At 36.6% G+C, this 15,446-nt stretch overlaps 1 protein-coding gene across 1 annotated transcript in view; it reads left to right on the forward strand.

The window, feature by feature from the left end:
• Nucleotides 1-15,446, forward strand: part of LOC100671125 (phospholipid-transporting ATPase ABCA3-like) — a 230,993-nt gene that overhangs the window by 162,473 nt on the left and 53,074 nt on the right. The window contains exons 22-23 of the mRNA XM_010598551.2: nucleotides 11,498-11,747; nucleotides 11,911-12,116. Coding sequence (XP_010596853.2) covers nucleotides 11,498-11,747; nucleotides 11,911-12,116 — 456 coding nt within the window. The remainder of the gene's footprint in view (nucleotides 1-11,497; nucleotides 11,748-11,910; nucleotides 12,117-15,446) is intronic.

A 15,446-nucleotide genomic window follows, 5' to 3' on the forward strand; every position in this document is an offset into this window, starting at 1 on the left:
GTAAAACGAAATCCTTGACGACTTCATTAGCACTGGGGAAATCACTGTTAACTTTTTAAGCCAAGCCATGAAATCAGTGGATATGAGCTTTAAAAAGGTATTCTGGCACAATCAAAACTGATAAAATGTCACCTGCCTTCCCAAACTGGGTTAAACATTTCTTCTTTTACTCCCATAATTTAGATGCATGCATCTTTTATACAATTTATCTCAGCGAATCACAACAATGCATTTTTCATGTGTTTCTCACGCTAGATTCATACTTCCTTCACATCTCTAGTACCTAACCCAATTGCTGGGACATAATAAGCACATAATTAAATACAATCGCATCAAACTGAATTGAATGTGGAGGATAGATTGAGTAGGGAGAGACTAGAGTCAAAGCAGTCTGCTGGGATAAATGGTGATAGCCCAGGCAAGAGAGGAGAAAGGCCTGAAACAAAATAGTGGAGTTTAAGGAAAGAGACTATATCTTTCCTTAAAAGATCCTACACATCTAAAGAAAAAATCATTTTTCTCTTTAGATATGTAAGAACCAGTAATGTTGAGTTTTTTTTAATTAAAATTTTATTTTGAGATTATTATAGATTCACAGTTGTGAAAAATAGTACTGACACATCCCATGAGCCAATGGTAACATCTTGCAAAACTATACAACAGTATCACAACCAGGATATTGACAGTGATGCAGTCAAAACAGAACATTTCCATCAGCACAAGTATCCGTCATGTTTCCCTTTTACAACCCCTGGCAACCACTAATTTGTTCTATTGTTACATCATTTCAAGAATGATGTAACAATAAAACCATATAGCATGCAACTTTTGGGATTGGCCTTTTTCACTCACATAATTTTCTGGAGATTGACTCAGGTCATTGCACGTATCAATAGTTTACCCTTTTTTATTGCTGAGTGCTATTCCATGCACCACAATTTGTTTACTCATTCACCCACTGAAAGACCTCTGGGTTGTTTCCAGTTCTTCAGTATAAAGCTGCCATGAAAATTTGTGTACAGGTTTTTGTATGAACATAAATCAGCTCTTCGGGATAAATGGACAGCAGTGTACTTGTTGGGGCATATGATACCCATTGCCGTCAAGTCGCTTCCAACTCATAGTGACCCTATGGGACAGAGTAGAACTGCCCCATAGGGTTTCCAAGGAGTGCCTGGTGGATGTCAACTGCTGACCTTTTGGTTAGCAGCTGTAGCTCCTAACCACTGTGCCATCAGGGTTTCCAGGCATAGGATAGTTTCATGTTTAGTTTATTAAGAAACTATCAAATTGTTTTCAAGAGTTGCTGCTCCACCAGCAATGTATGAGTGATCCAGTTTCTCTGCAGCTTCCCCAACATTTGGTGTTATCATTTTTTATTTTAGCCATTCTGATATGTGTGTAGTGATATCTCATTGTGGTTTTAATTTGCCTTTCCGTGATTTGAATTTCTATATCTCTTGATATACTTATTTGTCATCCATATATAGTAGTGTCCACTGAATTATTTGTTCATATCTTTTGCCCATTTTCTAACTGGATTATTTTTTACTGTTGAGTTTTGAGAATTCTTTATATATTCTAGATACTAGTGGTTTACAGATATTTTCTTCCATCTGTAGCTTGTCTTTTCATCATCTTAACAATATTTTCCAGAGCAAAAGTTTTAAATTTTGATGAAGTCTAATTTAATATGTTTTCTTTTATGGATTGTGCTTTTGGTATCAAGTCTAAGAATTTGCCTAGCTCTAGATTTTGAAGATTTTCTCCTTTCTAAAATTTTTTGTTTCACATTTTACATTTAAGTTCATGATCCATTTTGAGCTAATTTTAGTGTAAGTTGTAAGAGTCGAGTTGAAATTAATTGTTTTGCCTGTGGATGTCCGGTTGAATAGCAGCATTTGTTGAGATGCTGTTTCCACTGAATTATTTTGCACTTTTGTCAAAAATCAGCTGTGCATGCCTAAGTTTATTTCTTGGTTTTCTGTTCTGATACATTGATCTGTGTATCTGTCCTCTGCCAATACCACAGAGTCTGGATTACTATGATTACATAATATCTTGAAATCTGGTACACTGATTCCTCCCACTTTATTCTAGTTTATAAAAAGCTATTGAAGTTCCTTTGCCTTTCCATATATATTTTAGAATTACGTTGTCTTTCTCTACACAATATTTGTTAGGATTTTGATAAGAATTACATTAAATCTGTCTATCAATTTGGGGAGAATTAACATCTATATTATGTTGAGTGTTCCAATTCCTGAACTCTATTTATTTTGACCTTCGTTGATTTCTTTCCTCAGCATTGTATAATTTTCAGCATACAATTCCTGTGCATGTTTTGTTAAATGTACTCCTGTTTTATTTCTTCGATAAATTTTAAATGGTAAATGGTATTTAAATTTAAATGGTATTGTATTTTTAATCTTTATCTTGTAGCCTGTGACCATGATGGACTCATTTATTAGTTCTAGAAAAGTTTTTTTGTAGATTCCTTGGGATCTTCTACACAATCATGTCATCTGTAAATAGGGACAGTTTAACTTCTTTATGATCTGAATGCCTTGTATTTCCTGTGCATATTTTATTGCAGTGAATAGAACTTCCAGCACGGTGTTGAATCACAATGGCAAGACTGGACATTCTTTCCCCATTCTCAATACAGGGGCAAGTGTGCAGTTTTTTGCTATTAAGTATAATGCTGGCTCTAGGGTTTTTGAAGATGCTTTATATAAAGTTCAGGGAGTTCCCCTCTAGTTCTCTTTTTCTAAGAGTTTTATCATGAATAGGTGTTGAGTTTTGTCAGATGCTTTTTCTTCATAGATTGGTATGATCATGTGCTTTTTCTTTTTCAGCCTGTTAATATGGTAGATGACATTGATGGATTTTTCAAATATTGAACCTGCTTTGCATCTCTGGAATAGACCCCACTTGGTTATGGGGTATAATTCCTTTTATATATTGTTGAAATTCATTTGATAATATTTTAAGAGATTTTTTTGCACCTATGGTCATGAACGATATTGTTCTGTAGTTTCCTTTTTTGTACAGTCTGGTTTTGTTATTGGGGAATACTAGCTTCATCAAATGAATTGGTAAATGTTACCTCTTCAGTTTTCTGGAAGATATTGTGTAGAATTAATATTTATTCTTCTTTAAATATTTGGTAGAATGGGCAAGTGGAACCATCTGGGCTTGGATATTTCTCTTGAGGGAATTTTGAAATTATGATTTCATACCGGATGAATTGTGGTTTGTGTATTTTGAGGAAGTCATTCCCTTTTGCCTAAGTTGGCACATTTATGTGTGTAGAGTTGTTTTTACTATTCTCTTATTATCCTTTTGGTACCTGCAGGATCTGTAAAATTTTCCTTTTCATTCCCAATATTGGAAATTTATGTCCTCCCTGTTATTTTTCATCCATTTTTTCTCTCTGTGCTTTTGCCTGGGTATTTTCTAACCACCTGTCTTTCAGTTCACTGATTTACTCTTCATTTGTGTTCAACCTGCTATTAATTATATATTGAGTTCTGAAATGTAATTTTTTTTTTAAATAATATTTCACTGTATTTTGGTAAAACTCTTCACAGCAAATTAGGTTCCCATTTAACAGTTTCTGCACAAATAATTCAGCAACATTAGTTACCTTTTTCACAATGTGTCAACATTTTCTTTAATTGCCTTCTAGTTGTTCCATTTTTAGTACTCTAGTTTCCAAAAAAAATAAAAATTTTTTTTTTTTTTTTAGTTTCCCTGCCACCTTATCTTCTTATCTTTGCTTTGGAGTAATTGCTGATCTTTGGTCTAATATAGATGCTGATTTTTTTTTTTTTTTTTATTGTGCTTTAGGTGAAAGCTCAGAGTGCAAATTAGTTCCTAATTCAAAAATGTATACACAAATTGCTTTGTAATACTGGCTGTAATCCCTGCATTGTTTCAGCACTCTCCCCAGTCTTCCTATCCCTCCCTGCCTTCTCGTCTTTGCTTTTAGGCAGGTATTGCCCATTTGGTTTCATATACTTGATTGATCTAAGAAGCATGTTCCTCATGTGTCTTATTGTTTGTTTTATAAGCCTATCTAATCTTTGGCTTTCCCCTATGTTCCCCCTATGTCTGTCAGTTTGTCATACTGTGGGGACTTGTGTATTGCTGTGATGCTGGGAGCTATACCACCAGTATTCAAATACCAGCAAGGTCACCCATGGTGGACAGGTTTCTGCTGCGCTTCTAGACAAAGACAGACTAGGAAGAAGAACCCAGTGGTCTACTTCTGAAAAGAATCAGCCACTGAAAACCTTATGAATAGCAGGAGAACAGTGTCTGATACATAGTGCTGGAAGATGAGCCCCTCAGTTTGGAAGGCACTCAAAGTACAACTGGAGAAGAGCTGCCTCCTCAAAGTAGAGTCTACCTTAATGATGTGGATGGAGTCAAGCTTTCGGGACCTTCATTTGCTGATGTGGCATGACTCAAAATGAGAAGAAACAGCTGCAAACTTCCATTAATAATTAGAACACAGAATGTATGAAGTATGAATCTAGGAAAACTGAAAATTGCCAAAAATGAAATGGAATGCATAAACATCAATACTTGAGGGATTAGTGAGGTGAAATGGACTGGTATTGGCCATTTTGAATCGGACAATCATATATATGATCTACTCTGCCAGGAACGACATATTGAAGAGGAATGGTGTATTCGTCAAGAAGAGCATTTCAAGATCTATTCTGAAGTACAATGCTGTCAGTAATAGCATAATATCCATATACATACAAGGAAGACCAGTTAATACAACTATTATCCAAATTTATGCACCAATCACTAAGGCCAAAGATAAAGAAATTGAAGATTTTTACCAACTTCTGCAGTCTGAAATTGACCAAACATGCATGCAATCAGGATGCACTGATAATTACTGGTGATTGGAATGTGAAAGTTGGAGATAAGAAGGACTGGTAGTTGGAAAATATGGCCTTGGTGAGAGAAACAATGTTGGAGATCGCATGATTGAATTTTGCAAGACCAGTGACTTCTTCATGGCAAATACCTTTTTTCACCATCATAAACAGCGATTAGACATGTGGACCTTGCCAGATGAAATACACAGGAATCAAATCAGCTACATCTGTGGAAGGAGATGATGGAAAAGCTCAATATCATAAGCCAGAACAAGGCGAGGGGCCAACAGTGGAACAGAGCATCAATTGCTCATATTCAAGTTCAAGCTGAAACTGAAGAAAATTAGAACAAGTCCACGAAGCCAAAGTATGACCTTAAACATATCCCATCTGAATTTAGAGATCATCTCAAGAATCGACTTGATGCATGGGACACTAATGACCAAAGACCAGATGAGTTGTGGAATGACATCAAGGACATTGTACATGAAGAAAGCAAGCGGTCATTAAAAAGACAGGAAAGAAAAAGACCAAAATGGATGTTACAAGAGACTCTGAAACTTGCTCTTGAACACTGAGCAGCTAAAACAAATGGAAGAAATGGTGAAAAGAGTTGAACAGAAGATTTCAAAGGCAGCTCAAGAAGACAAAGTAAAGTATTATAATGACATGTGCAAAGACCTGTAGGTAGAAAACCAAAAGGGAAAAACACATTAAGCAATTTTCAAGCTGAAAGGACTGAGGAAACAATTCAAGCCTCGAGTTGCAATATTTAAGGATTCTATGGAGAAAATATGAAATGATGCAGGAAGCCTCAAAAGAAGATGGAAGGTATACACAGAGTCACTATACCAAAAAGAATTGATCGGCATTCAACCATTTCGAGAGGTAGCATATAATCAGGAACCGATGATACTGAAGGAAGAAGTCCAAGCTGCACTGAAGGCATTGGCAAAAAACAAGACTCCAGGAATTGAGGAATACCAATTGAGATATTTCAACAAACAGATGTAGCACTGGAAGTGCTCACTTGTCTATGCCAAGAAACTTGGAGGACAGCTGCCTGGCCAACTGACTGTAAGAGATCCATATTTATGCTTATTACTAGGAAAGGTGATCTAACCAAATGCAGAAATGATAAAAACATGTCAATATCACACGCAAGTAAAATTTTGCTGAAGATCATTCAAAAGCGGCTGCAGCAGTATATCGACAGCGAACTGCCAGAATTTCAAGCTGGAATCAGAAGAGGACGTGGAACCAGGATATCATTGCTGATGTCAAATGGATACTGGCTAAAAGCAGAGAATACCACAAAGATGTTTACCTCTGCTTTATTAACTATGCAAAGGCTTCAACTCTGTGGATCATAAAAAATTATGGATAACATTGCAAAGAATGGGAATTCCGAACACTTAACTGTGCTCATGAGGAACCTGTACATAGATCAAGAGGCAGTCATTTGAACAGAACAAGGAGATACTGAGGGGTTTAAAGTCAGGAAAGGTGTGTGTCAGGGTTGTATCCTTTTACGATACCTATTCAATCTGTATGCTGAGCAAATAATACGAGAACCTGGACTAAATGCAGAAGAACGGACATCAGGGTTGGAGGGAGACTCATTAACAACCTGCATTATGCAGATGACACAACCTTGCTTGGTGAAAGTGAAGAGGACTTGAAGCATTTACTGATGAAGATCAAAGACCACAGCCTTCAGTATGGATTACACCTCAATATAAAGAAAACAAAAATCCTTATTGGATCAATGAGCAATATGATAAACAGAGAAAAGACTGAAGTTGTCAAGGATTTCATTTTACTTGGATCCACAGTCAACACCCATGGAAGCAGCAGTTAAGAAATCAAAGGATGCATTGCATTGGGCAAACCAGCTGCAAAAGACCTCTTTAAAGTGTTGAAAAGCAAAGATGTCACCTTGAAGACTAAGGTGCTCCTGACCCAAGCCATGGTGTTTTCTATTGCCTCACATGTATGAGAAAGCTAGACAATGAATAAGAAAGACCAAAGAAGAACTGATGCCTTTGAATTATGGTGTTGGTGAAGGATATTGAATATGCCATGGGCTGCCAAAAGAATGAACAAATCTGTCTTGGAAGAAATACAACCAGAATGCTCCTTAGAAGCAAGGATGGTGAGACTACATCTCACATACTTTGGACATGTTGTCAGGAGGGATCAGTCCCTGGAGAAGGACATCATGCTTGGTAGAGGGCCAGTGAAAAATAGGAGGCCATCAAAAAAATAGATTGACACAGTGGCTACAACAATGGGCTTAAGCATCACAATGACTGTGAGGATGGCACAGGACCAGACAGTGTTTCATTCTGTTGTATATAGGCTTGCTATGAGTCGGAACTGACTCGTTGGCACCTAACAACAACAATCTTTGGATGAAAGGTGGATTTCAGGAGTGGCTTCAGTTCTGAGTTAGTAGGGTGTCTGGTGGCCATAGTCTCAAGCGGTCCTCCAGTCTCTGGCAGACACACGAAAGTCTGGTCTTTTGTGTGTGTGTGTGAATTTGAATTTTGTTCTGTATTTTTCTCCTACTCTATCCAGGACCCTCTATTGTGATCCCTGTCAGAGTGGTCAGTGGTGGGAGCTGTGCACCATCTAGTTCTCCCAGGCCCAGCCTGGTGGAGGCTATGGTTCATGTGGTCCTTTAGTCCTTGGGACTAATATTGTCCTTGTGTCTTTGGTTTTCTTTATTCTCCTTTGCTCTGGATACGATGGGACCAAAAGTTGTATCTTAGATGGCCACTTGCAAGCTTTTAAGACCCCAGATACTATTCACCAAAATAGGATGAAGAACATTTTCTTTATGACTATGTTATGCCAATTGACCTAGATGTCCCCCAAAGCCATGGTCCACTGCCGTAAGCCCCAGTAACTCTGTCCCTCAAGGTGTTTGGATGTGTCTAGGAAGCTTCTATGACTTTACCTTGGTTAAGTTGTGCTGACTTCACCTATATTATTGTGTTCTTTCCCTTCACCAAAGTTAACACTTGCATACCATTTAGTTAGTGCTTTCCCCTTCCCTACCCCTCACCTCTCTTGTTACCATCAAAGATTTTTTGTGTGTGTGTAAATCTTGGTTTTCTATAATAATGGTGTCATACAGTATTTGTCCTTTTGTGATTGACTTATTTCACTCAGCATAACGCCCTCCAGATTCATCCATGTCGTGAGATGTTTCATGAGTTCGATTGTTCTTTACCATTGAGTAGAATTCCATTGTGTGTATGTACCATAGTTTGTTTATCCATTCATTTGTTGATAAACACTTAGGTTGTTTCTATCTTTTTGCTGTTGTGAATAATGCTGTAATGAACATGGGTGTGCATACGTCTATTTGTGCAACAGCTCTTATTTCTCTAGGATATATTCCTAGATATATTCTAGGAGTGGGATTGCTGGATTTTATGGTATTTCTATTTTTAGTTTTCTGTGGAGGCACTGTGTCATTTTCTATAGTGGTTGTACCACCTTCCTCTTAGCAGTGCATGAGAGTTCCAATCTTCCTGAAGTCTCTCCAATATTTGTTATTTTTTCCAGTATCAGTAATGTCGGTGTGAGATGATATCTCATTGTAGTTTTGATTTGCATTTCTCTAACGGCTAATGATCTCGAGCATTTCCTCATATGTCTGTTAACGTGAATATCTTCTTTGGTGAAGTGTCTGTTCCTATCTTTTGACCATTTTAATTTGTCTTTTTGTTATTAAGGTGCTGAAGTATTCTACAGATTTTAGAGATTAGACCCTCGTAGGATATGTCATAGCCAAAATTTTCTTCCCAGTCTGAAGTTTCTCTTTTTACTCTTCTGTTCAAGTATTCAATGAGCGTATGTGTTTAATTTTTAGGAGCTCCCCATTATCTAGTTTATCTTCTGGTGTTTTTGCATTGTTAGTTATAGTTTATATTCTATTTATGACATGTATTAGGGCCCCTAGCGTTGTTCCTATTTTTTCTTCCGCAGTCTTTATCTCTTTAGGTTTTATATTTAGGTCTTTAATTCATTTTGAGTTAGTTTTTGTGTATGGTGTGAGGTATACATTCTGTTTCATTTTTTTACAGATGGATATCCAGTTTTGCCAGCACCATTTGTTAAAAAGACTGTCTTTTCCCCCTATTTAATGGATTATCATTCTTTGTTAAAGATCAGCTGACCATAGGTGGATGGATTTACGTCTGGGTCCCTGATTCTGTTCCATTGGTCTATGTGTCTGTCATTGTACCAGTACCAGGCTGTTTTGACTACTGTAGCTGTATAGTCGGTTCTGAGATCAGGTAGTATAAGGCCTCTTTGTTCTTTTTCTTCAATAATGCTTTGCTTATCCAGGGCCTCTTTCCTTCCCATATAAAGTTGGTGATTAGTTTTTCCATCTCATTAAAGAATGCTGTTGGTATGTGGATCAGAATTGCATTATATCTGTAGATTGCTTTGGGTAGAACTGACATTTTCACAATGTTGAGCCTTCCCATCCATGAGCATGGTATGTTTTCTATTTATGTAGGTTTCTTTTGGTTTCTTGCAATAGCATTTTGTAGTTTTCTATGTGTAGGTCTCTTACGTCCCTGGTTAGATTTATTCCGAAATGTTTTATCTTTTTACGTGCTATTATAAATAGTATTGTTTTTCTGATTTCATTTTCAAAGTTCTCTTTGTAGATGTATATGAATCCAGCTGATTGTTGCATGCTGATCTTGTGTTCTGCTACTCTGATGAATCTTTTTATTAGTTCTACTAGTTTTCTTGTGGAATCTTTGGGATTTTCTATGTATAGGATCATATCATCTGTGAATAGGGATAGTTTTACTTCTTTCTTACCAATTTGGATACTCTTTATTTCTTCTTCTTGCCTTATTGCTGTAGGTAAGACTACCAGCATAATGTTAAATAGGAGTAGTGATAAAGGGCATCTTTGTCTTGTTCCCATAGATGTTTTTTTTAATGGAGCACCTTACCCACAGATAACATTCTTTATTTTGCATGCCCATCTGTTATTTCACTAGACCTCAGCTGACAGTTTCAGTTCAAGGTTTAAAGAGAATCTTACAGTGATAGTTTCAGGGAGTCCTGTAGTTTCAACTGGTCCAGGAAGTCTGGACTTTTTAAGAATTTGAGTTCCATTCCACATTTTTTTCCCATTCTATCACTGTCTGTCTATTGTGGCCTTGATCAGAATGGTTGGTAGTGGTAGCCAGTCACCATCTAGTTCTTTTAGTCTCAGGTCTTATGGAGATTCAGTATCACTCATTTGCAGTGTCTTAGCTTCCCTGTACCCTTTACCAAGTTATATGGCTTGTGAAATCCCACAGCCAATCTGGACCACCTTAAATGGACTACACATTCCTCAGTTTAGCTCCCTTCCTGTGTTCTTTGTTTGGGGTGTTGCCCATCCACAACCCAAGGTGGCCACAGTGAGTCAGGTGCTCTGGATGCCAGCATCAAGAAACTACCAGCTTCTCTGCTTAACCTGCTCCTCCTCTCCCCTATTTGGATACTCACCTCAGGTCTCCAATACTTCAACTGATGTCCAGAGCTCTGAGATCTCAGTCTGTGCCTATTTTTATTCATTGTTCAGTGAGTTAGTTGCAAGGGGATAAATGGGAGCAACTGTTTACTCCATTATCTTCCCAATCTCCTTCCTTTTTTTTTTTTTTTAATTCATACATCACCATTTGATTCTTTCCAGGGACTCCAGTTTTTTGGTACATTTTCAATCTCTAATATCTAGTTTACCTGTGGATCTGTTTATTTTATCCGTGCTCTATGCTTTTTCTTGGTTCTGTCCATTGGTACACCTGAGGATTTTGTACTGAATGCCAGGTATTATGTATGAAGATGGTAACATTTCTGCATGAGGTTATCTTCTATACAGAAGATTTAATTTTGCTTTTGACAGGCAGTAAGATTAATGGAAGATATAAACCCAATCAGAGATTGAAGTGATTTGAGGCTGGGTTTAAATTTTTATAAGTACTGGTCTATTTCTTGCCACCCTTACTCCTCGGGTAGTCCTTCCTGAGTCCCATGGAGAGCCTAGGGACTTACCAAGTCATCTACATCATTTATGAATCTATAAATGCCTCAAAGGGAAGAAGGGTGTAAAATATTGGACTCATCTCAATGTATTTTCATTCTCTCATTTTTGGCCCACAAATGTTGATTGCCTTCACAGATTTCTACTACCTTCAAAAAAATGATTTATTTTGTATCCAGTTTTTGATTGTGCAAAGTTTTGTCTGCTATAATCCATCATAGCTGTAAGTTGAAGTACTTATAGGTAAGCTTGAGACAGAGGAAATTTAAGTTGATAGAGTCTATACCATGTTGCGTATGTTTTCTCAGTGAAGAGAGTAAAGGTTAGGTTATAGGGTATGAAGTGAGAGAGCCTGGAATTTAGTGATGGAATAGAGTGCTTGAGAAAAATGGAAATGTTTGAAATAACCACTGTTGGAAAATTGAAATGGATGAGAACGAAGTAAAATTATTTGGTTCCTCTTCCCCAACATATATTATAAATATTCTGTATCGTGGATACACTGATCAATATTGTTTCCTCATCCTAGGTAACGTGCTGAAGTACTTGAGGGAAAATAAAGACTGTATTCACTTATGCATTGTTGCACTTTCCATTGAGGAGAAGACAAACGAAACAGTATTGACTGCTTTTTTCAATAATAAAGCATACCATTCACCATCTGTATCTCTCTCAGTGTTAGACAACATTCTCTTCATGTCACTGTCTGGTCCTGATGCTTCCTTAACAGTCTCCAATAAACCTCAGCCATACCATGACATTAATGACTTCATTAGCAAGTATGTTATCCTCTTCATTAGAGTTAGTTTTACACTTTGATTGTATTTCTCCTGCCCTATTGATTACATTCATATGATAAAAATAACTATTGATAGAAACCTTCATTTTTTACCATGTTCATTTGCTGATACATCTTTTTTGTTATTTCTTCTTCTGTAGGAGTACAAGTGGAGATAATTTGGCCTTAAATGTGCATTTTGGCATGGCTCTTTTGATTAGTGGTTTTTGTCTCCTGACAGTGACTGAGAGAGTCACTAATGCAAAGCACATCCAGTTTGTAAGTGGGATCTACGTCCTTATATACTGGTTTTCTGCTCTCTTGTGGGATTTCATCATCTTCTTCATTTCCTGCTGCCTCCTAATGGTGAGTGTTAGACAAAGTTTCTTGAGGGCTCATTTTTGTTATGTACCACATGGAACATTCCTATTCTCTAATAGTTCCATAAACCTAACTTTGACAGTAAACCATTTTCACATCTCAGGAAACACATCATAAGTTTCATGGTAGAAGCTTTCTCTGTTGTAGTCATTCCTTTATTAGGGGGAAATTTTTTTTTTTTTTTTTTTGCAGAAGCAGAACAATGTCTCATGGAACAGTTTCCTATCTGTTTGCACATCAATTTGTGCTGACCCCCAAAATTTCTCTAAAGTTGCTTACCTGTTACCTGTCTCATACTACCGAGTATTGTTCAGTGTTATAATATATTGGATCTTCTGGGGCTATACTGTGGCCAGTTTTTCTAATTTCTTTTGGGATCTATCAGTTTATTTTAAAAAGTTACTTAACATCTGCTGTCATCCAGACACTGTTCTGGGATTCAGTGTGTGTTTTATGTGTTTAAATTCTATCTCCCAGTCCTCCTACTGGAGTTTACAACCAAAGGAGATGTATGCAAGATCACTGTTTATTTATTTGAGGTGAAAATATGCACTGAAAAACATACACCAATTCAACAGTTTCTACAGGTATAATTCAGTGACTTTGATTACATTATTCAAGTTGTGCAACCATTCTCAATATCCTTTTATAAATTATTCTACCACCATTAACATAAACCTAAGCAAAAAATCCCCCTTTGCTCCTCCCTCCCACTTCTGGTAACCACTAATAATTTCTGGTTTTTAGATATTTGCTTATTTCATATAAGTGAACTCATACATTATTTGCCCTTTCACTCAGCATAATGTTTTCTAGATTCATCTATGTTGTGGCATGCATCAGAACTTCATTGCTCTTTAGGGCTGAGTAATATCCACTGTATGTATACACTACATTTTGTTCATTCATTCATCTATTGATGACATTTCGGTTGTTTCCACCTTTTGTCTATTGTCAATAGTGCTGCAATGAGCATCGCTGTACATGTGTCTGTTCGCATCACTGCTTTCAGGTCTCTTGGGTATATACACTATCACTATATTTAAAGCTAAGCTAGTGCCCAAGAATCCCTCATGTTGAACTTTATGGGAGGAAATGGATTAGAGAAAACATCCTAGGCTGGAGAGCTCAGTGAGATTTTTTGATATTATTCACCTCAAAATCGTGTTCATCTAATTTCTATTAATGAGGAATTAGAACAAAGAGTAAACATATATGAATGTACACCACCCCATTTTCTAGTGAAATATGGCCTCGTGTATATTCCAGAATCTGCTCAATTACATTAAAAATTCTTCCCTTTGAGTTGTGTGTGTGTGTGTTTTTTGCAGATGGTAGACAGATGAATAAATGCAAGGTATGGTTTTTTTTTTTTTTATGGTGTACATAGAGGTGAAATCGTGTGGGGGATGGGAGGAAGTTTCTTCCCTAATAATAGGCACCAGGAATTTAAATATGAATAAGACTCATCTCTTAAGCAGTTCACTGCTTAGTAATGACCACAAGCTAACCGTGAAAATGAAAGAATTATAGCACAATATGTTGCTCCTTATCATAAAGGTGTGAAATACCATTTCCCAATCCAAACTATACAATAAAAAAAAAAGGACCAGTAAAATTACTTCCTGCTTACTTGTTTTTTCCCTCTTTTCCTTCCTCATTTTCTGAGTTTTGTTCATTCCATTACTTTTATCATTTTCTTCTTCTCCTTATTCCCTTTCTTCCTAAAAATATTTGAATTTATTTAAATTCTGTGTATTGCACCATCAAAACTAGGTAAGAGTGTGTGTGTGTGTGTGTGTGTGTGTGTGTGTGTGTGTGAATGTGTCTGCCTGTATGATGTGTGTATATATTTTGGAATGAAGAAAATAGAGCCCCAAGGTTGAGAAGCATCAGGAAGTTTTCTCTCTGCATATCCTACATAGTGCCACACATAGCACCTTGGCCAGGGAACTATATGACGAAAGTGGTAGAGGGAGTGTTGGTTGTTGGTAGTAGTAAGGAAAGAAAGTCTTTGCTACAGAGACTCCCCCCAAGTTAGAATGAATAACAGAGGTTCTATCTCTGTACATGTTCCATCTTGCTACATGTATCACTGTGGCTAAGGAGCTCCATGCCATCTTCTACTCAAAATTGCCAGGTAGTATGACAAGAACAGACCACTAAGACCACTATCCCTTTATATATTATATTTGTCACCACAGGGACTGGCGAAGAAATTGGCAACATTTCTGACACCATTATTTTCTCTCCATCATTCCCCACCAACTTTTGCAATACACAAACACACTGAGAGTATTGGCATCAATCAGATAATTCCTGAACTTTAAAATAACCTGTGTTGTTTTAGTTGCATTCCACAAATCTGTCATATTGAAAATATTTCCTGATTTAAAAAATCAGATTTTATAAGGCTATTGATTAATTACTAAGAAAAAAAAAAAAACTAAGAAGGATATTATAGTTATCTTTATAATTAAGACTTAATTGTGGTCAGAAGATATGCCATGAATGATTTCAATCACTTTAAAATCATCGATGATTGTTTTATGATCTAGGAATTGGTCAATTTTGATAAATGTTTTATGAGCAATTAAAAATTCTATCTGTTCTTATATTGTTGGAGTTGATTTTCTACGTATGCCAGTTAGGTCAAACAATATGATCATTTCAATAGATGCAGGAAGAGCCTTTATCAAAAGTTAAAATTAATGCTTACCCGTGATAAAACATCTCTGAGCAAACTGGGAATAGAAGAGCATTTTCTCAACCTGATAAAGGGCATCTATAAAAATAGAAATTAACATTATGCACAAGGAACACATTCTATCTAAAATCAGGGCAAGAACATGTGTCCATTCTCACATGTCTAATCATTGCACTGGAAGTGTAACAAGTACAACAAGGTAAAAAAAAGACATTTTAAAACATAAATATCCATTCAAGTCTTCCACTTATTTTTTGAATTTTTTTTTGTTAAGTTGTAGAAGTTTTATAAATGTGTGTATATATACATATCGGATATTAGTCTCTTGTCAGTTCATTGCAGCACTATTCACAATCAACAAAAGGTGGAAACAACCTAAGTATCCATCATCGAATGAATGGATAAACAAAATGTGGTACATACATACAAGGCAGGACTACTCAGCCATAAGGGAAAATGGAATCCTGATTCATGCTACAACATGGATGAACCTCAAAAACCTTATGCTAAGTGAAATAAGTCAATCACAAAAGAGCAAATATTGTATGACCTCGCTTACATGAAATAACAAGAATAGGCAACTGTATAGAGACCAAAGTTTATTAGTGGTTA

The sequence above is a fragment of the Loxodonta africana genome, chromosome 12, assembly GCF_030014295.1.
Source record: "Loxodonta africana isolate mLoxAfr1 chromosome 12, mLoxAfr1.hap2, whole genome shotgun sequence".
In the NCBI taxonomy this organism is placed as follows: Eukaryota; Metazoa; Chordata; class Mammalia; order Proboscidea; family Elephantidae; genus Loxodonta; species Loxodonta africana.